Below are 23,957 nucleotides of genomic sequence, written 5' to 3'. Positions count from 1 at the left end.
TCTTCCTAAACTGATTACATGTATTGTCTTAAACAAGTTCATATGCAAAAGTTCTAAACATTTTTTAGTTAGTTTGCTTCCTTTATTCTTAAAACTGATAGAATCTGTTTACCTAACTGACATGCTGCGCAAATGTGATTTTTAACAAATTCTATGATAGGTAAACCATCAGCTAGGTTTAATTTACACGGATTATTAATGGACCTGAATTGAGATGGTTAAGTCTTTTATATCATAGCCATTGTTTATCATTATTAATAGCATCAAAAGATGTTGGTGAGACTAAGTAATTAATATTCCAATCAATTTTGAAAGTATTACCAGTTTCTAATTTCAGTTAACAATATTTGGTTATTATCATCCTTAATTAAACAATAATTCTTACGAAATTCAACTAAATAGTCATTATCACATAGTTGACTGATGTTAATCAAATTATAACACAAATTTTAAACCAGTAACACATAAGTAATTATTACATTTTCATAGGTAATTAATTTTATCCTTACCCACAGTTTAACCCTTGGAGTTTTCTTTAAAGGTGATCTTGGGTCATTCACATTTGACTAAATTAAGTAGCAGTTTGGTTTGACTTGTCATGTGCCTAGAACATCTACAATCCATGTACCAAACGGAATTATTCAAATCTTCTCGTTCTTTGATCTACATTCACAAATTGAATCGACTAGTACCCAATCTTATTGTGTCCAAACGGAATTAGTCCCTTAGGAACCCACATTTGGATCATATTGACTTCGTTGTTTGTTCTGAAAAAGTTGTGCAGAAACATGTGTGTCAAGTGCTTGTGCATGTGTAATGATGTGTATGTGTTGGAAACAAAATGTTGTTTAGCCTTCTGTCATCATTGTTATGCCTATATCTATTTTGAACAGGCTTGCAATTATAGTATCGATATGGTTTAGTCATTCTTGAGTTGTGTCTTGCCTTACTGAATTTGTGATCAGACCAGTTGGCTTGACAAATGAACTCTCTATTGTATACCCAATACCAAATTTTTTTCTTTGTTCATCAGTTCGACAGTTTTCACAACTTGATTGAAGATTCACCATCATTTCTTGTTTCTTATTCGAACTCATATGATTTGAGATCTGAAAACAAATCGTGGAGTTCAAGATTGTTAAGATGATTGATTATCTCATAGTCATTGTTTTGACATCTCATTCTCTTGGGAATGCCCTTATAACTTTCAAGGCTATTTCTTTATTGTCTTATTCCTTGCTAAGAGCAGTCATTTCAATAATAATATTGCTCACTCCTTCGTTGAAGTCTGACATGGATTCTGTAATCTTCATCTTGATACTGTCAAATTTTTGGATTGCAACAGACACTTTGTACTCTCTTGTTTGATCATTTTCTTAGGATAATTGTATTAGTTTATTCTAGATATCTTTGGCAGTGGGACACATTTTGACCTTTCTAAAGGTATTTTTATCCTATGTCTTGTACAGTTGTCCTTGGCAACGTTGTTCAGATTTTCTTTTTTCTTGAGTCCATTCCATTCTCGGTTTTTCAATCGTCTGAGGAGCACCATCACAAATGGAAATGCCAGTGTTTTTGTCCATGATCCGTCAACGATGACATACCACATGTCACCATCTTGTGCAGCTAGATGAGCCTGCATCCTGATCTTCCAATCATTAAAATTTTCTTTAGAGAATATTGAGATTTTGCTGAATGAGGACATATTTAATATTGCATTCAAAGACAAGAATAAACCATCTGTAATAAAATTTGTTAGGATCAAAAATAAATTTAGAGGGACTGAATAAATTTATCTCAACAAATATTTCGGTTGGATTAGCAACCGTGAAATTTTATTCTTGTCAGTTGGGTTCTTGGTAAGTTAATCAAAATGAACTGCGTGGAAGTAGATTGACTGAGATTGTTCGAAAAATGGCTTATCAAGAAATCAATTGGGTTATACTGAATAGTATTTTTGGTAGTTAAGCTGAATAGTCAATAGACACAAAGTTGTTTCTGAATATTCGGATACATCAATACTCCAACGTCGCCCCATAATTCCTTATGGAAGGATTGTACTGAAAGACTTAGGTAATTACAAGCAATTTTAAATCATCCACTTTTGTAGAACTTAACACTGCCTAATTGAAACTCTTAGTAAACTTCATTCTAAACTGATTTGAGCTGTCAATTACACAGACTTCAAAACAAAATTCTAAGCACAAATTTGATATTCAAAATGATCAGATAATAACTTATCAACGTGTGCTGACTGTTTAGTTAGGCTTACAGAAAGATTCTTAAGAGAAGATTAGTTGGTTTTCAAAAATTCAGAGATAGATGGTGTAACTGTGTACCTTCAGAACTGATCTATTTATAGTTTAATATGCAACGGTAATCTTTTGAAAATAATATATTTGTTTCCAAATACATATGTCGTTTCCATGTAGCCATCCTTTATGACATGTTCTTATAGTACGTAGGAACCTGACATTCTGTTAAGGCTCAGTGACTGTGAAACGTCCACTACTTTTAACTTTAAAAGCCTACTAATTTTTTTTGGAAGCATAAAATTCGAAATTCACATTTAAATTAACTCAACCTTTCCAAAATCCAAAAATAATTTAACATTTAAAAACTCAAGTGCATAAAATCTCTAAATCATCAATTAACAAAAATCTTACGTCAACCATTAACATTATCAAAACAAAAATTCAAAATAAAACATTAAAATATCTAAATAAATAATTCCTAAAATCTTTATTTCAAAACTTTAACTATCAAGCTAATGCGAAAAATAAATGTCTCTAGGGAGTGTACTGCTGTCATCGATCCACTCAAGCATCAGCGCCTCCCTCAATCTCATCCTCACATGCAACATTCAAACCTAGTGAGTCTAATGACCCAACACGTTTTAACCATGAGTAACAAATAATACATATACACGCACATGCATGAAAATCATATTTTTATTGAAAATAAGCTTGTAATGATAAATCTTTAATCGTAATATCGTAAAAGCTTTCCATCATCATATATCATTTTGGGTGAAGTTTGATCCTTGAAAGTGACTAGCTGTATCATGTGGTCGACTGATCAGTCTTAGCTCATTATTGTGCATGGGGACGGACACTAGGCACCGACGTAAAATGAAAATACGATCGTCGGGCTCCCTCTGGGGCCTTCTCTCGTAGATGGGCTTCCTCTGGGACCTTCTCCCATAAATGAGCTCCCTCTGGAACCTTCTCTAAAAATGGGCTTCCTCTGGGGTCTTCTCCCTCACGATATTCCCAAACATATCATATCATTTTTGTCACAGTCAGTTTACATCCTTCGAAATATTTTCTTTCCTTTTATTTTATCATTTCATAAAAAATTCATAACTTTCCATATTTTTAAAATTTTTCCGAAAATGGCTCATATTATTCGTATACGTCGAAATTATTAAAAATAGCATATACGTGCAAATACGTTAAAACTTCTAAAATAGCATATATCATGCATATACTTAAAAACTTCTAAAAATAATATTTTACATGGTATGGAATTGTTTTAGGAAATTGCAAACCGCCCTCGACTTTCCTCGAACTGACCACACAGATTCAACGCTATATGTACCCGGACGCCCCCAGACTTTGACTTAACGAAAACGTCTCAATTTCAAAACTTTGAAAACACCAAAAATATCCAGTAGTTTGCTGGAAATTCATTCTTAGGACCTACATTTAAAAAATGACTCAATTTGCTTACCAGATGACTCGTTTACCTCCGTTTTCGTATTTTTGGTTGAACAAATGATCAAACTACCCTTCCGACTTGAACCAACCCGAGACCAGACCTTTATTAACATAATAAGGCACAATTTAAGCTGCTGGAAATTCCCAAGCCCAATCCAAAACCGAAACATGGATTTAAAATTTTAACCTAGGCTCAATTCGCCCTTTTTTGGAAACGACCTCGAACCAGGCCCTATACCCCTTCCTTAAACCATAAACAAGACCATGATCAGGCCATTTTGGACATAGACCAGACGCTCAAGGCTCCAAGCCCCTCACAACAGCAGCCCGCCGAATGGCTCTTCGCGTGCAGCCGAGGAACCAACGCTCCAGCGGCTGTGGTTGCTCTTGACTCAACTTATGGCTCACACTAAACTCTCACCAGGACCTTAAGGCACGTCGACCTTAAGGCACGTCCCTAGCCCCTGTACCAGCCCTCAAACCAACCCCTTAGCCCTAGGACCCCTAAGCTCCAAAACAAGCCAACACGCACACCCTAAGGAGTCACGGCCGCTGTGCTTCACAGGCACGCCCAGGCCCTATCCTATCCCAACCAAGACCTTCCTAGGACCCTAAACCAACCCTCCATACCATGGCTAGGGTCCTATGCAGCCCCCATGGCCCAAGGAACCCAAGCTCGAACCCTTCCCCCTCTCGGCCTTCCTTAGATTTACGTGTGCAGGTGTGTTGCCCTTGATGCGTTTCCTATGATTATATCCCCTTCAAAATTTACTCTTAGACGTTTAGTTCAACTCTTAAATTCCTCGGTTTGCTTCCCTCCCTCAACAATTAACACAACATTAAGGATCTTTTATGAAAATATGAGATACACAACTATGGAATTTGAAAAACATCATCCTTACAATTTTTCACACAACATCAGCATGCATACAATATTATTATGAATTGAATTGTGCATGAAAGAGGGTTTGAAAACGTGCCTTGTTCCTTTATTCTTACGGGATACGAGAGACAGCACGATGAAAGACGAACGAGACTCAAATCTTTTCCTTCCTTCCTCCCTCTATGGCTCGGCCCCTAGAGTCCTAGTGTGTGTGTGTGCTGAAGTGTGTGGGCGACGTAAGTTTCTTGGGGTGGTAGGGTGGGGTTTTATTTAATTAAACCAGTAAGTTGTTAAGTGGGCTTAAGGTTACATAAGGGCCCTATAATTAACTTAATTAATCACCAATAATCTAGGCCCATTAAGGTGTTAGTTAAATATATAATTAGTCCACTAAAAGTCGCATCAATATAAAAAAATATTTGGTGCCACTCGTTTCTAGTGTCGTTCACCCGAAACTTTTTATTTTCTTAGCAAAAATACGTTACCGATTAAATTTGTCCCTTACTATAAATAGATTTGTCGCGCTCCTGTTTTGGACTTACTAAATATAGAGTTTCTATTTATAACCTTCTAAAAATAGAAACTTTATCAAAATCGTCCCAGTTTTCTCGCCTTCTATCGTGCATCGCGTATTCGACTATACGAAGTTCACATTCATAATGTTTGATTAAATAATCATTAAATCATGCATATACTTGAACATTCTTCTAGACAACTCATTTAATTAACTTTCAATTAATTTTCATGCATGCATGTGGTTAGTGCATTCGGGTCTTCGGGTGTTACAGACTGTTGGTACGGAAAACTTTATTCGCTATTTCAGCTGAGCTCCTGATCTTTTGTCACTGGTTATACTTATTATTTAGGGAATATTTGGATTTAGACTGACTGATCGACGTAGATAGATTGTCGGTGGAGCTTCGTTAGTCAACCTTTAATCGGTTTGGTTACCAATATACTTTTTATGTTTTATCAGTCTGGCTCTATAGTTACTCTCCTTAAAAATAACTTCATTTTATTAATATTCAGTTTTCTTTCTTGAATTCAACTAGGTTAGAGTCTATAATTATTTGTTGGATCAACAGTCTTGTTAAATCACCAAAATTTAAAATGTTACATCAGATATAAATGTCAACTTGTAATTTTAAACTCTAAAAAAACATAAGCAAGAAAACACATCGCATTCTTACTTCTAACTTTTGCATAAGATTTTTAGAAATTGAAGCTGAAGTTGATATTCATAAACACTCAAAAGCATTTTCATGCTGCTGGAATATAAGAAATGCTTCCTAAAAACTCTCACAAACACTACTTAAGACTCAATCGATTCGATTTAAATTAAAACATTTAAATTCTTTCCATGCGTTTAACAAGCGGGAAGAATCGTGTGTAGTTTATTCTCAGCAATATGGAAATTTTTATTGAAACGGTAGGTTTTAGACATGCAATTTGATAAATAATAATATAATAGAAAATATTATATATGCAGATACATTTTTCTCCAACATTCGGACACCAATTTCAAAAAGAAACAAGAGGTTTTCTCTTCTTTATTTCATTGATTATTTATACAAATAGAAAATTCTACAAAACTCATTAAACAAGAATTCAAACGTCTGACGCACCTCACTTCCCATCGAAATCAATCTATGGACCAGTTTACATCACCGGAAACAACTGACCCGAATACTCGCAACGAAAATGAGACAAGTAACAGAAAAAAATGCAGGAATTGTCATGATCCCGTTGAAAACCAAGTGAAAGCTAATTCATCATGCAATTTACTTGATACCAGGAAAAGATGGCAAGACCGCGATGAGGGGATCTCCATAACCTACAGCCTCTGCATACGTATAAAGCAAATAAAACAATAAATAGAGGAGTCGATTAGTCGTCCTACTAATTCTTATGTTGGCTTATGTCTCCTTGTTACAAATGGTATAGGGATAAAAAAAATCCGATTTTTTTACCATGATTGATTAGATAATAATCTATGTGCAGATAATTTTCCCCAAGTTCCACTTGAAAGAAAATATCCCACCCACATCACTTCACAAGTTCTTTTTTACTCCGCAACAATTTCTTTTACTGGCAAATTGCAATAATCATGCAAACACTTATCCCAAAATATGACATTTGTTCTAACGATATCATTTGATGCCAAGTGCTTTCATCTGAACCAGAATTTAAGCAGGAAGTCTTCTAATATCAGTTGTGCTTACATCAGATTTATTTGTCAATCACGAGAAAACTAATGGATGAAATTTTCAAAGAAATTAAAAATCATGGGAAAAGAAAGCAAGTCATCTTACCTCCATCGCTGTAAAGAACCTTCAAAACTTCTCCAGCAACATCTGACTGCTCAAAGATTATTCCAGGATGACCAAAAAACAAAAAAGGAAAAATCATTAGTATATCATCATGAAAGTAGAGTCACAATTTAGAAAATAGAAAGTGAGGCTCACTTTGACAGGCAGTTGGGTGCCAAACTGATCCAAAAACCCAATCACTTGTCCCTCCTTGATCACATCACCCTATACTCAAAATCCGATTAAAGTTCATATGATACATGTAAATGTTGTTACAAGGATTACAATGGATCACTTCACTATTGCAATGTTCTAATGATAGTACGAGAGAATTCAAAAACTTAAGGCAAAGCCCTTGTGTACATAGGAAGCAAGAAGAAAAAATATTAAAAACACAAAATTTAATCCCTCCAACTAAAGTACACTCAACAAGGCATAAATCAGCAGAGGGTCCTGTAGCATAGGCTCATTAGAGATGACCAAATACAAAATTCCATTCACAAGGCAATATATTATGCGATTCATAAAGATAATAACTTGTTATTACACTGTATGGAACAAAGTTAATATCAGCAAGATGTCAGTTAGCCTTTTTATTACTTCCAAGACCCTTGAAGATCATTCTTAGAACTTGGAATTTCTTGTCGAGCATTAGAAGCTAGCAAGATATCGCTTCATTCTCCAATCACAGCTTAAGAAAAAGTAAAACAAGCAAGAATGCAAAAAGACACCATCCCCACTGCCAAGAGGTAAAAAGTTAAATGTTTAACTGCAACCAAAGTATTTTACATTTTGTTTCCGATTTTCTGAAATTGGTATTTGGGTGGGAAGAAGAAAATACTGTGATTGACATGACTGGTACCTCTTTACAAGCAGGTGGCTGCTTCTTTCCTTTCCAAGTCCTAGCCCTTCTGAATGAACCGACCTAATATTGAAAAGAGAGTGAGAAAGCATATGTTTTCACGACATGCAATCGCATGCAAGGGATTGTACTATACATACCGTGGGTGAGGATACTATAACATAGCCATCAGATCTAATAGCCTCTATCGCCGCCAATTTGGCTGCCTTCTCAACAGAGACATTCGTAAAGGGGCTCACTTTTTCAGCAGAAGATTTAGATGGGGGTGGAGGAGCACTAGTTGGCACATCAACTGGTTTACTGGGGATAGGTGGTGAAGTTTCTTGTGTAAAAACTGGGGCAGGGGCTGTTGGCACATCAATGTTCCGCTTCATGTGAATTTCAAAGGCCCCAAACTATCACATGGTAAAACAAATCCATGAAAATATGAATTTCCAACACATGAAGTAGTACAATCGCGACCTGGTAGTGGCATTAGTCTACGACAATTTTATCTATACTACATCATAAAGCTTGGGGCCATTAGAGTATCTATACTACATCATAAAGCTTGGGGTCATTAGAGTAAGCACTTTGGTATGACCTATCTCACCCAAAATCTTTCCAATTTTGGCAACAAAATTCTATATAAATAGAGATTTTATTTTGTGCTTATTAATATTTTAACAGATTCCACCAAATCTTTCTCCACATCTCAATAATTTCTAAATATTTAGTAAATCATCTTTTAATAAATCAACCATCATTTAAACATGGAAAATCATATCTAAAACAATTAGTTGAAAATTAAAAATATATTTTAAAAAATAATATTTAAATATTATATTATATACACGCAATGCGTGTGCCACGTTGTAGTGTATATTATTTAATTGAAGACACACAACAACCATTTACAACCACAAACCTATTAGTTTTTCTTTAATTGACAATAGTGTATAAATACATTAGTCATAAACCTTATAGGCAAATACACCTTAGCTACAGTTAATGATGGCTATAGCACCAATGTTCAATTTCAGCAATCATGACAAAAATGCAACAATCAAATGCTTGTATGTGTGTTTTACTGCAAAAAAATCTCACCTGGCTGAGCATTCAGGAGAAGATATGTACTTATCAAATACATATGTATATTTTGCACACTCCTTTACTGTAGTCATTACTTAACCTACCAGACATTCTTAAATAACACTCTTATTCTTTTACATAGATCGAAGTCACGCCAAAAACAGTCTCACGCGTTTCTTAAACTTTTATCTTTACCTGACGCACCTGAAATACTGATTTTACTATCTCGGTGACATGGCAATTAATTTCAATTCAGAAAAAAGAGATGTAGGATTATGTAATTATGTACTTTATAGATGGAACAGAGTTATATTGTAATTCTATTCCCAAAAAAAAAAACTCCAGAGTTTACACACTAACATAATTTACCTTAACTTTAAGCTCAGCAATCTGTGTTTCATCACACACTTCTTTGAGCAGATCCTGATAAATATTAGATCATATGAGTCAAAAGAAGAAGAAAAACGAGGAAGATAATTTGCTTAAAACTAGTATACAGAACCCTAGGACTGATAGAAAGCAAGGTTTTAAAATTCGCTAGAAACTAATCGGGCGTCAGACCAGAGCCTAGCGCCTAGGCATGGACTAAGTGTCGCTAGACGGATTCCACGGTATCAACATAATAAGATGGCAAGCCAACAAATCGCATTTCTTGTTGGGCTTTGGTTTAGGGCCAATAAAAAAATTAGTTTTCGTATTTTTTTCAATTGAGCTTTTAATTTTTTTTAAATGAAAAGCTTAAAAAACTTTAAAAAAAAATTCCCAAAAAAGGTAATTTTCCGAGTGCGGTTGGCCAGCGCCCAACGCCTAGGCCGATTATAGAGATTGCATCCTCAAAACTCAATGACAGGATAACCATAATCTCAAGATCCCGAGATCACAAGGAAATTCTAAGTGGGCTTGATATCATCCTCATAATTATCGTAAAATGAATTACATAATTCACAACATTTTACAAGATTTCATGTACACAAAGGACCAACTAATAAACCATTTTAGAATTAGTCACATAGTTATTTAAATGCTAGGGTACCCTGGGGCCTGAGACGCAAGGCGCTTCATGCTTCATCGAAGTAAAGTGCATTTGACATTAATTTTAAAATTCAATATATATATAAAAAGATTTATACTATACATCTACACTATTACACAAATTAAATTTTTTTTACAAAGATAGCAAACAGTATAAATTAAAATTCATTAATAGATAATGTAACGTAAATCATAATAAAAAAAATTAATCATCTAAAATTCATTAGTAAGTCATCAATTCATAGTTTATTAAAAAAAACTTCAAATATTTAAATCATCAAATTCTTCTTCATCCTCCTCAACTATATCATCATCTTCCAAAACCATAGTAAGTCATGTAAATTATAGTAAAAGTTTGCATAGAAGATTATAATATCATCTAAATCATCAATTTTTTTTAATATTTCTCAACTACATCATCATAGGGGGGAGATGACAGTAAAAATTTACACAGAGAATTTCTGAACTTTCTGATAAAAAAATCTTGCATAAACGAGTGACAACAGGGTTCCATTATAATTAAATAGCCATCAACTTTGCTAATTGGGCCTCAAAATTGGTTGGACTCGAGTTAATTTTTATTTACTCACAAAATATTAGTCCACTTCTTTAAAGTACATGCTTTTGTGCCTCTCGGATGCCTTGCGCCTAGGCAGAGGCGCATGCTTTAAGCGCGTTTGTTTCAAGTGTTGCGCCTGGGTTAGGTGCGCCTGTCGCCTAAGCACAGTCAAGCGCACGCTTTTAATAACTAAGATTAGTCGTTCATTCTTGACCAAATAAATATATATCTGGTTTGACAACATGTGACAATAAAGTTGTGAGCTTTCTGAAGGTTTGCCAAGTAAACTACAACATGATTAAACTTCAAATAATCTTTAAATTTAAATGATAATTATGTTACAATAGACTAGATATATTTCCAATTAGATTGTTTCACATGCATTAACCTAGTTTATGTTACACGCATCAATTCAGGTGCTCCTATAAGAAAATGAATGAATGATTATTTGTAGACAGCACGTGTACAAGTCCAGATGTATGATTCGAAAATCCCACATGAATCACGATGTGCTCCACTTTTTTTCGGACTATGAAAGTGAAGTTGAAATTAAATTAAGAATAAAATATTTCCTCAATTATCCATAGTGATGACTATTAAAAGTTTGATCCAGAAAAGGGACTTTGCTTTCTAACAATACCGTCAACAGTAACTGTTCCATGAATCTTCAAAGATATGCCCAATTGAATCCCAAAGTGTTTTCGTATTATCGCTCCAAATTTCAAAATTTGAAATGCGTTTGTATCCCAAATAATTTTTCATGCTTCGACTGTTTCAATTAACTTTTTTAAGTCAGTAAGTATTTATTTTCATGTTAAAATCCAAAGAAAGCTATAGTGAATTATAAGAAACAAAGAACTTATGTACAAAGCTTGAAAGATGGGCCATTTCCACACGAGCACGTGAATCTGATGATGCTTTATACCTCAAACCCATTGGGAAAAGTTGCACTGAAGTGTGATTTCTTCTCTAGCAAGACATGCTGTCGACTTTCTGGTACAACAGCTCCATTAGGGTCACCTGTTGACTTTTTTAAATTTCTAAATTGTGGGATCCATATAATGATAATAGCTCACCATTAGATTTGGCCACTAGAGCAGTTTCAGAGGACTTCACACAAGACACGAGAATTGGTCTACGGCTATTTGTGGATGAAAATATCTTACCACCACACACGATCAATCTATTTAAGTTGGAGAAGACACCATTATTCATGGTAATGACACCAGGTCTTTCAAATGTGGACTTTGAATGTGAACTTAGGGTGACAGCATCTGAAACACACACAAGCATTCCAAACAAAGCGTCAGATACAGTTGAGTTTTTCAAACATAAGGCGAGATGAACCTTAGACATGGTAGGAACATCTATCCTTTTACCTAGGACTAATTTATATTAACCTGAGATATACCATCAGATAAACAGTTGAATCCAGAAAACACTTAGTTGATCCCGATCGTCCTTTCACAAATTTATATACCAGCATGCGCGAAACATCTTTTCTATTTGTGTCTATCAGGATAATAGTTATCGGGCACTAGAAAAAGAAAAACAAGGTTGTAGACTTTAAAAGGATAAATCTGACAAATAAGATGAGTAAGAAATAAATATGCCCAAAAATCAGAAAACACCAAGACATCCACTATAAAACAAGCATAAAGAAGTACATAAAACCCACAAACATCCATGAACATACTATATAGTAATTCAAGTCGATCACAGACTAAGATCTTTAAACATATGTAAGTAAAAGTCAGGAATAAATATAAAAAGACACAAAAAAATTAAAGCCACAAATGAACCTTGAGACCAACAACAATAAATCAGCAGAACACTCTTAGGTCAGGACATAACATTTAATTTTGGTTCTTGAGATAATTTCCCTTTTTGCCTTCCCTTTCCTTTGAGAGAAATTCAAGTCTATGAATGCTAAGATAATAAAGTAATGCTAAGATACAAGGAGACTTTAGGAAGCTACATATCAGATGTTCATAAATGAATCCACTGGTTTACAAAGATCACATCAAAATAATCGAATATAAAGTCTAATTAAAGATCACAGCGGCTAGATTAGTGTTAACTACAGGTGGCTGTTTGCTATGTTAAACATCACGGACACTCAATGGACACTGGCTTAATAAGATTTTGAGGAAATTATAAGACAAACTCTTCCAAGCTTGTTTTTGTTTAACTTATACACTGCTACTTTGCTAGTACTAGTATCGGAGTTGGGGGCAAAAGCTGCACGTTAACTTAGGAGCCTAAGTCTAGGACACTTGGATGGACCAAAGTACAACTATCAATTTTACGTTAACCTTTTTTCCACTGAACATGCATTTTTTCACACACTCATGATCTCGGGTATCAGTAAGTAAAATTAACTACAAGCCGCATATAAATTTACCAACTAAAAGCTAGAAATAATTAATCTATGTAGTTCATAAGACTACAACACATTTACTGATTTGTTCACTCCTTCAAAACACTACACAATAGCAAGCATTCATCCAGACTCGCCACATCCAAAATCTAACATAATGTCATTTCCTTGAGTTGCATCCCTCGGAGCTCAACACAAATCACAGCATTCCCTAATACTTGGTTCACAGATAAATAACAATAAACATAAAATCACAAAAAAATCTAAAAGAAGACGATCCCCCCGCCGCCGCCGAAGAGGAAATAACAAATCTTTGAACACAAATCATAAAATGCATGTTAAATTTCAGCACATACACTAAAGTCCATGTTTCAGTAATCTACAAGAGAGAGAACAGAGGGACTTACAGTGGAAAGAGCGGTGATTCACGGAGGCGGATTCCATGAAGATCAAACCCAGGATGAAATCAAAGAGATCTAACGAAATATAGCGAGGAAATTTCTCGTCTTATAGCTGCGATAAATGAGTTGGTTTTCGTTATGGGCTTTATTTATGCTATGAAATGTTCGCCGTTCTCATCAGTTTCTTCACCTGATCCCCTACGGTTCTGCAATTATACAATGCTATTTTTAGTCCCCCGCTTTCTACTCGTTGCGTGTAATCGTAAAGGCGACTTTTTTTTTAAGTTTATCCTTTGGTTCGTGATGCAAATAAATTTAATAAATAAATTTTAAATTGTTATATTTTTAAATATGTTAAAGTAAAAATTTACGGTAAAAAGTAAAAATATCAAACTCACAAAATATATTAAACTACACACTTTATAAAATTTTCTCTCTACTCAATTGTGATTTTCTTCACAAATTGAGAGACCTATTTATAGAATTTCTTTGAAAATAATCCAAAAATAAATACATCATTACTTACACCATCACACACTAATTTTCAATATTTACAACTCTTATTTTCAACATTCGATAATTTCAACTCTTTATTTTCAACATTCAATAATTCTTTATTTTCAACACCCCCTTGTGATGATGATAATGATACAATGATTGTCTTCATTACGTGTTTTTTATATTGCCTCGTTAAAAACCTTATTAGAAAAAAATCATTGGGATAAAAACCATAGTAAGAGAAAAAGAGTGCAGTCACTTTTCATGTTAACACGAACGATTCTTCACAAATTCGTAGATTGCGCATCCTAATATTATATATGTTTTCTGAATATTGTCGTAGGAAGTGTCTTTGTGAAGAGATCTGATGTAAGGTCCGAGAAATTTAAATTTACGTAACCTGAATGCATGCAATCTAGAGTTTTATTTAAATTATGTGTTTATTTATTTTATGCATTTAATGCATAAATATTGCATGAATAGGATTTGTTTCACGATATTTTAGAAGTTCACGCATTAAGGTTTCTAGATGCATTTCGCGTTCGATCGAGGAACGGAAATCGGAGAAATATCAAGAAAATTATTTTTATTAAATTTTTAATTTTTATTAATTAATACGAGGCGTTTTAAGTATATTTTTCAAGAAATGGGCTTTGTTGTCTATTTTTACTCGCCGGTGCATATTTTTAATCGGTACGCAAATTTTATCGGAACGGAGGATTTTTTTATGGTTCGGTCAATATTTTCAAAAATTTATCAAAAAGAAATATTTTTTGGGAGTGTGTTTGGACTTTATGGGCCTATTTTTAAGCTTAGTGGGCTCAAGAATTTCTTTAAACTTTTGTAAAATACAATTAAGGACCCATTAGCATGTGATTAACTATTTAATTACTACAAAACACACCCTAAACCTAATTACCCCTCATTCAGCCGCCCACCCCACTCTACAACAGCATTCACGTGATTTTTCCAGCAGATTTTCGAAGCTTTCAGAAGCCAAGTCTTGGTCCTCCCCATAGCTTAAAGATTAATTCATTCACCGCTCCTCCGACGCCTCCCCGACGCGAAATTCTTCAATTTTTCGTTCTTTTATCATCAAGGCACGCATGTATCTCCTTTACTCTTCATTCACGCCCATAGTATGCTGATATATATGTAGAGTTGCATGAAGAAAACATTGGTTTATCTTGTAGCATAATTATTTGCAAGGTTTTTAACATGAAAATGCATATATGTGTTTCATACTCACGTTTTTCATGTATGCTTGCAAGGGGCTGCCTGTTGTTGTTGATAGAGGACCGATCATGCCAAGGGTTAGAGGGTTTAAGGGATGGAGTAATGGCTTGGTCGAGTGGAAGTGCAGCTAGTTGAGACGCGTTCGAGTAGGACATGTTTTGGGGGTAGGTCGAGAGATTAGTGCTTCCAGCCATTCGTGGTTCGATCCCAGCCAAGGATCCGAGCCTCTTGGGTCCGTGACGGGGTTGGGAGAGTGCTGGGAGTGGCTGGTCGTGACCCTTGAGCGGTTCGAAGGGCTTGGAGCAAGGTTGGTCTCGGGTGGTTCATAGGGAGAGTAGTTGAGCCGTGGTGCACGTCCGCGAGCTTGGGGGATTAGGGCATGGTTGGGTCGGTCCAGGGGGAGTTCCACGAGCTGGTCTTGGTCCTAGGATGGTCTAGTTCAGGGCTGGTCTAGCCTGGAGTCGAGCTAGGGAGGAAATTCTCGAGCCATGCTATGTTAGGGTTTGGAGGCTAGTGCGCTGGAAATTTCCAGCAAGCTTTGGGCTTGTTTCATGGGTTATGAGGGGTCTAGAATTATTGGTTTTAAGGCTGGTTGGGTAGGTTTAAGAGTCGATTCGAGTTGGGAAAAATTTGGTTAAGTTTCGGAGCGATTCAGGTTAAAATCGGGACCCCAGTCCAAGTTTTAAAACGAATCGTTTAAGTTTTGAAACGGGCTCGAGTTAACATCTAAGGAATACTTATAAATATTTGTTGGAATGTTTTAAGGAGTTTGGTAAGCTTCGGGTCGGAATTTAGAGGTCCAGGGGTAAAATGGTCTTTTTGGGTTTCCAGGGGCAAAATGGTCATTTTGCACACGGGGTGAAATTTTAGTCATGGCATTTCCCTGAGCACAATTTTATCATGTTTTAAATGTTTATGCATTATGTTTATGATTTTTATGTAAATATGAAAAATACGGTACATGCTTGGTTCAAGGAAAATTTACGTATATGCATGTTTTTATTAAGAGGTGAACATGATGACACGTTTTGAAGGATGGGATTTGGTTGTGACTAACATGATTATATGAGCCAAGGCTCAGTGGACGGGTAACGCTGTCGCTGATATCCCCGCCGTCGGGTACCGCGGTTTATAGATGGAATCCATCGAATAGAACTGATACAATAGAGCTGATACGAAAGTCACAACTAATGAACTGAATTCAACTAAAAGAAAATGTATACGTATATGATGATATGTTGAGACATGTTTTGACACGTTATGATTTTATACGACACGTTTATGTTCATGCTTTTAAGTTCATGAAATGTATGTTGACTACGGTAATTTTCACTGATGTGTGCTATGTATATATATTTTCTATTAACAGTGCAGGTGTGTTGAGTCTTTAGACTCACTAGGCGTGTTTGATGCTATTGAAGCATTTAGATGAGGAGACTGGAGGTGTCAAACTCTGAGTAGGCAGGGCTGGATGTTCGAGCACGACACGAGGACCACACTTTTCTGCACATCACGTTTTTATGAGCTTTGAGTAGACATGATCAGTTTTACACGTTTTCATGATACGCTGTTGATTTTCAGGATTTTACTTGTTTTGTTTTTTTCATGCATGATTTAGGGCTGAGTTGGCAATTTTTACATTACAGTATTTTTATTTGTCGATTGTTTATGATTAATTTTCAAATGACATATTTTTCAGCAGGGTTGCATGCATGTAAAATATTTAAAGGTTTATTTTCGAAAATGTGAGCTTTTTAAAAAAAAGTTCTAGTAGTATTTTAAAATTAGTAGACTCCACATCTGATAAGTTTTTATTTGATTGAATGTAAAGAATATCAATATATTTATTCTTCTCAAGCTCTTGGGTGAATGCGAAGAACTTAGGGGGAATATGTTTAGTTCTGTCGCTTTTTATATATCCCTCTTTCATTTGACCAACACATGCATGATTATCTTCATTTAGAATCACAGGCTTCTTGTCGAATGATAATCCTCATGAGATTTGGATATGTTCGGTCATTGATTTTAGCCATACTTATTAACGATTTGCTTCATCTAGTGCAATAATCTCGGCGTGATTTGATGAAGTTGTTAATAGTGTTTGTTTCTGTGAACGCCAAGAAATTGCAGTGCTTCCACGAGTAAATACATATCCAATTTGGGAACATGCCTTGTGTGGATCAGATAAATACCCAGCATCAGCATACTAATTATGATTTGAATGGTATCTTTTGAATACAAAAGTCCAAAGTCTGTCATTCATCGTAGATAACGGAATATATATTTAATTCTGTTCCAGTGTTGTTTTGTTGGATATGAGCTAAATCTTGCCAATAAATTTACAGCAAAAGATATATCAGGTCTTGTACAATTTGCAAGATGCATAAGGGAACCGATAGCACTTAGATATGGTACTTCTGGACCAAGAATAACGTCATCATCTTCACATGGACGGAATAGATCTTTTTCTATGTTTAATAATCTAACAACCATTGGAGTACTTAAAGGATTTGATTTATCTATATTAAAACGTTTAAGGACATTTTTTGTATAATTTGACTGGTGAACAAATATTCCACATTCTCTGTGTTCAATTTGCAAACCCAGACAATACTTTGTTTTTCCAAGGTTATTCATTTCAAATTCTTCCTTCAAGTACGACACAACTTCTTGAATTTCCTTATTCGTTCTAATGATGTTTAAATCATCAACATATACAACAATAATTACGCATCCGGATGTTGTTTTCTTAATGAAAACGCAAGGACATATTGAATTGTTTACATATCCTTTTTTTATCAAGTGTTCATTAGCCGATTATACCACGTTCGGCCGGATTGTTTTAACCCATATAGTGGTCTTTTCAATTTCACAGAATAATTTTCTCTGAGTTTTTAACTTTGTGCTTCAGACATCTTAAATCTTTCAGGGATTTTCATATATATATATATATATATTATATTTATATATATATGTATATATATATATTAATATCGAGTGATCCGTATAAGTAAGCTATGACAATATCCATAAGACACATTTATAAATTTTCAGATACTGCCAAACTAATCAAATGCCGAAACGTAATTGCATCCATAACAGGAGAATACGTTTCTTCATAATCAATTCCAAGCCTTTGAGAAAAACCTTGTGCAACAAGTCGAGCTTTATATCTTACTATTTCATTTTTCTCATTTCGCTTTCGAATAAAGACCCATTTGTACCCAACAGGTTTTACACCTTCAGGTGTAAGGACTATAGGCCCAAAAACGTTACGTTTATTTAGCGAATCTAATTCAACTAGGATGACGTCATTCCATTTTATCCAGTCCTGTCGATTTTTACATTCACCAAAAGATTTTGGTTCATAATCTTCATTATTATTTATGATATCAAATGCCACAATGTAAGAAAATATCTCATCAATTTCTTTTATATCTTTTTGGTTCCATATTTTTCTAGTATTAATATAATTTATAGAGATTTAACGATTCTCATCAGTTTGTGGTTTTGAAGGAACATTTTCATCATCATGTATTTCTGTCGGAATATCATTCTCTATTTCGTGATTATCGTGTTTCTCTATGTTTTTTCTTTTAGAGGATTTTTATCCTTGGAACCGATTGGCCTTCCACGCTTCAAGCGTTTATTGACATCATGAGTGTCTTCAATTTGTTTCTTTGGAATTTCAATTCGAGCAGGGGCATTTACAGCATGTATATATGATTTAGTTACCCCTTTTTGTGTCTGCAAATGAATCTGGTATTTGATTTTCTATTCTTTGCAAATGCACAATTTGCTGTACATCTTTTTCACATTGTTTAGTTCTTGGATCCAGATGTAACAATGATGATGTATACCATGTAATTCTTTTTCGATATGTTTCTTTCTCCCCCTAACATTGAGAAGATTTCCTCATTAAAATGACAATCAGCAAAACGTGTTGTAAACACGTCGCATGTCCGAGGCTCAAGATATCAAATGATTGATGGGCTATCATAACAAACATAAATTTCGATTTTTCTTTGACGTCCATTTTAGTTCGTTGAGGCGGTGCAATAGGCACATAGACCATACATCCAAAAATTCTCAGATGAGAAATCTCTGGTTTTTTACCAAATGAAAGCTGCAATGGGGAGTATTTATGATATGCACTTGGTCTGATGCGAATTACCGCAGCAGCATGTAAAATTGCATGTCCCCATATAGAAACAGAGAGTTTTGTTTTCATAATCATTGGTCTAGCAATCAGTTGTACACGTTTAATCAATGATTCAGCTAATCCATTTTATGTATGTACACGAGCAACAGAATGCTCAACAGTAATTCCCATTGACATACAATAACCATTGAAAGATGGGAAGTAAATTCACAAGCATTATCAAGTCTAATTTTCTTGATTGTATGATCGAAAAATTGATTCCGCAATTTTATTATTTGAGCAAGTAATCTTGAAAATGCCACATTCCGAGTTGATAATAAACATACACGTGACCATCTGCTGGAGTTATCAATCAATACCATAAAATATCTAAATGGTCCACATGGTGGATGAATTGGCCCACAAATATCACCTTGAATACGTTCAAGAAACATGGGTGATTCAGTTTGGATTTTAGCTGATGATAGTCTTATAATAAGTTTTCCAAGAGAACATGTTTTGCATTGAAACTTATTATTTTGAAAGATCTTCAGGTCTTTCAGCGGATGACCATGTATATTTTCTATAATTCTTCGCATCATTGTTGAACCAGGATGTCCTAATCGATCATGCCAATCAATCATTGTTGAAGAATTATCAACTACCATGTTTGATTCAATTGGACTTATATATGTATAATACAATCCAGTATGGAGCATTGATAGTTTTTTAAATACATATTTCTTTTCTGATTTATATGTGGTAAGACACATATATTTCTCATTTCTTTCATTTATTGTCTGATTATCATACCCGTGAGAATATATGTCATTAAAACTAAACAAATTTCTTTTCGATTGTGCTGAATACAAAGCATCATTTATCAAAAATTTGTACCACTAGGTAACAAAAAATGTGCTTTACCACAACTTTTTATCAAGTCTACAGGACCTGATATTGTATTCACCATTGCTTTTTGTTGGTTTTTAGTTCTAAGAAATATCTTTTATCTCAGAGAATAATGTGTGTTGTACCACTATGAGGTATGGAAACTTCCATGGGATTAGTTATTTGTTTAGCTTTATTCATAGCATTTTCCATATTTGAACTTCAAAATAAAACATGCAATAAAAAATTACTGACAATACATATGTTATTTATTGAAAAATATAACACATATCATAATTGTACAATAAAATATTATCATATGAGTACATGAAAAATAAATTATTTTACATTTATATTCACCCAATATATTGTAAATCGTTGAGAAAATCTGTAGCATCAATATTTTTCATTTTTATTCCACCAGCATATTGATCATTTCCAGAGAAATCATTCAGAAAGTCTGCATCATCAAAATGAGTTGAATCACTCAAACGGACACTGTGTTCAGTGAAGTTGGTCTCTTTTTCTTTCCCCTTTATCGAATCTTTATAGAGCTTACAAAGGTTCTCGGGGACTCGACAAATACGAGACCAATGTCTTGGAGTGCCGCATCTAAAACAAGAACTTTCAAATCGTTTTGAGTGATTTTCATTAAAACTCATGTTCTCATGATGTCTTTTCAGTGGGTGGTTCGTGACGCCCTTTTGAGATGAGTTATAGAAGTAACAATCTCGGATTGTTTTCAAAACCACGGCCGCGACCACGTCCACGACCACGACCACGTCATCGACCTCGACCTCGACCAAAACCTTGTCTTTGACTTTGATTTTGGTTTTCGGGTTTAAATTCATTTTTACTTACATCATTTACTTCTAGAAATGTTGTTGATCCAGTGGATCGGGACTAATGATTTCTCATTAGCAGCTAGTTGTTCTTTTCTGCCACAAGAAAACATGCGATATATTCAGAATATCTCGCAAATTCAGGCACTCTATATTGTTGATGTAGAGTTATATTTGATGTGTGAAACGTGGAAAATATTTTTTCGAGCATTTTCGATTCCGTAACATCATGTCCACAAAATTTTAATTGCGAGATTATTCGATACATCATCGAATTGTAATCATTGTGAGTGATCATGACGTCACTTTTACTAGCAGAACTTAGAAGGATCTATTTCGACTGATGTATTGCAGTTGTGCTTCTCGTCAGTGTAACTCCCTTAATTAGATGGGAAAAATGGAGTTGTTAATGACATCATGGAAATGTATTTGCGAGGCTTTGTCGGGGATTGTTAGATTAGGTGTCCAGCAAGCCAACTTGTGGCTAGGGCTTTAGAGACTCTAATGTAAAAACGATCTTTATTTTCATAATATTTTACAATTTTATCTAATTATGGTATTTACTTTATCTGTATACCTATGCAAGCTGTATAGATAAAGTTATTGAATATATAATAAGTACCCTGATGTTTGTCTCTCAACATAAGATCGAGAAACTCATTAGGAAGCACACCATATATTCTAAACAGATTCCTTGTCGAATCAGACGTCTAAAATAAGGATAAAGTTTGCTTGAGCTTGAGACTAACATCTATGATGTAAATGCCATGTTTCATTAGTAAAAGCACAGAGATGTTCATTCATACAGATGAGTGATAATTTGATGATGTACTGAACAACACTCCCTCGGACTTTCCAAATGGTTATCATTTATTGAGTGGAATAGTCCACGATTATAGTTGTACGTCATTAGTCATTTGACATGAAACAATGTAGATTCTCTAAATACTTGCGTGTACTTTGCTGACTCCATTGAGGGTCTTCAGGTGACAAGATTGGGTGTACTTTCGAAATACGTAGGAGAAAATACATTGTAGTCGGGGATTCACCGTTTGCCTATGGGTGAAGATATCTATGTGATCTGATGAGTTAATAGTGCAAGGAATCTCTGGCTAGAGCAAGAAATGTGTTTTAAGGAAATGTGTTTTCCTAGTTACACATACAATATGACTATTAGTACTCCAAGATATGTCACATCATTATCAAATTCATTAGCAACTCTCGATATACTAATGGTTGCAAATTCGATCGGGATGTATGAGTTGAAAGGACCATACCGTATGTTAACCACAACTTAATGTTCTTGTAGGAACTATCAGCGATACCTAGGGTATCATGGGGTGATGCTACTAGACGCTCTTACCATTATCCGATGGGTATAATCAGAAATGAGTTCTAATATTCTTGATCAGGGTGTTGATGAAAACAATGGTGCTAATTATGGTAAGCCCAAATAAGAATAAATGTTCTTTTAAATCACATGAAGATGTGAACCTACAACTAACTGTATCCTTGAACCATTGAATGTCACACAAGTATCGGATTATGTGTTTCCATAGAGAAAGTCAAAGTTCAAGGAGTTGAATTTGACGACTGTAATTTGATAGAAATCAAACAGATTGCTTATAAATGAGTTTATAAGTTGATTCCATAAGATGTAAAAATGAAATTTAGTTTAATCTTTAATTGAGAAAAGAGAGTGGAACTGCCAATTTTGTGAATTGTTTTGTTGAAGGAGTTTACAAAACTGACAGCTACTAAATATTTACAGTAAAAATTTAGATTTTTGAAATTTTCAATTTTCATTATATGAACAAGATTTGTATCTTTGGTAAATCGGCGTTGTCAGATTGTCGATGGGGGTCTAATGAGTTCACAATTATTTATTTATCGAATTTGAAATTTACTAATTAAATAATAGTACTAGAAGTAACTACTACTAATATATACAAAATTCTCATAAAATATTCTAGAGGAGTCTAAAATTAATTAATCGATAAGTTAATTAATAAAAATTAAATAGTGGTTATTTGATTTTAATTAATATGTTTATGCATATATTAAATCTGCATGTGCATATATATTAATATTTATATATACTTTATATGGAGATGTAAAGATATATATAAAAAATATATATTTTTCATGCAGTATAGTTGATTAACTAATGATATAATAATAATATGAGAATTTTAATTAATAAAAATAAATAGTCTTAATGAAACTAGAATTAGGAATCCTAGTAACATAGAACTTGTGTATTTAATAAATATGTTATCAAATGTTAATAAAAAATAAGATTAAACATAACACAAAAACACAACACAAAATTACTCCTCTCTCCAAAAAACTAAACCTCTCAGCCACTTCAATTTTTCACCAAAAATTTTCGGCTAAGACTTGTTCTTAGTGTCGTCTCCTGCGCCGCTGCACCGACTCTGGATTTTAGAAATTTCAGGTGTCATAGTCTCAACGCACAAATTGTTTGTGATTTCTAGTGCAATCCAAACAAAGAACAGAGTCTCCGATCGTGGACCCAATTTGACAAACAAAGACGAAGATCTGTTTGAAGGGTTTACAAAAAGGGCCAACGCCGCTAATCTTAGATTGGTTTGAAGCCCAGCGTAATATATGCAAAAGTAAACGATTGTAAACATCTTATGGATGTTTAAATACATACGACACCCAAAGAAAGCTTCGAGTGTCGAAACTAAAATTTTAAACTTCCGCTGCCCCTTGGGTGAGAGAAAACAGTGCCCTAACAATGGTATTAGAGCCATGTTTTTTCTCAATCGTATGTTTTATTTAAAATAATGTTGACTTTATTATTTCTAATCGCGTTTGAAGTCCATGAAAAATAAATGCTCCTGAAATTAATTTTTCAAAAACAAAAAGATAAAATTTAGCGGCTGCCCGTCCCAAATTTTTTTTTACAGCCCTGCCCGACGTGGACTCTTTTTCTAGAATCCCAGGGTATTTTTCAAAATTTTTGGATCAAAATTGATATTTTATAAAAGATGACCCGTGAAAATAGATTTTGATTAAATTACAGAATTTTCTCACGAAATTAAAAATTGGAATTGGATTTTACATATTTATAGTAAAAGATGTTTTACGAGAAATTTAATTAATTAAA

The 23,957-nt window shown here is 34.3% G+C and overlaps 1 protein-coding gene across 4 annotated transcripts; it reads right to left on the bottom strand.

Moving 5' to 3' along the window:
• Positions 1-6,121: 6,121 nt before the first annotated feature.
• Positions 6,122-13,432, bottom strand: LOC142533817 (uncharacterized). Of its 4 annotated transcripts, none has more exons than XM_075640718.1 (10): positions 13,223-13,429; positions 11,836-11,972; positions 11,512-11,709; positions 11,361-11,455; positions 9,214-9,267; positions 7,914-8,168; positions 7,774-7,836; positions 7,068-7,136; positions 6,915-6,960; positions 6,122-6,445 (listed from the first exon to the last, which is right to left on the bottom strand). In XM_075640718.1, exons 3-10 carry the CDS (start codon positions 11,648-11,650, stop codon positions 6,384-6,386), a joined length of 783 nt encoding a protein of 260 aa, XP_075496833.1. In that variant the 5' UTR covers positions 11,651-11,709; positions 11,836-11,972; positions 13,223-13,429; the 3' UTR covers positions 6,122-6,383. The 4 variants fall into 4 exon arrangements, with proteins under 4 accessions (XP_075496833.1, XP_075496832.1, XP_075496830.1 ...); XM_075640717.1 differs by having other exon boundaries at positions 11,847-11,972; XM_075640715.1 differs by lacking the exon at positions 11,836-11,972 and having other exon boundaries at positions 13,223-13,432.
• Positions 13,433-23,957: the final 10,525 nt, after the last annotated feature.

Source organism: Primulina tabacum, chromosome 18 (assembly GCF_025594145.1).
Source record: "Primulina tabacum isolate GXHZ01 chromosome 18, ASM2559414v2, whole genome shotgun sequence".
NCBI lineage: Eukaryota > Viridiplantae > Streptophyta > Magnoliopsida > Lamiales > Gesneriaceae > Primulina > Primulina tabacum.
This window is presented reverse-complemented; position numbering and strand designations above follow the sequence as displayed.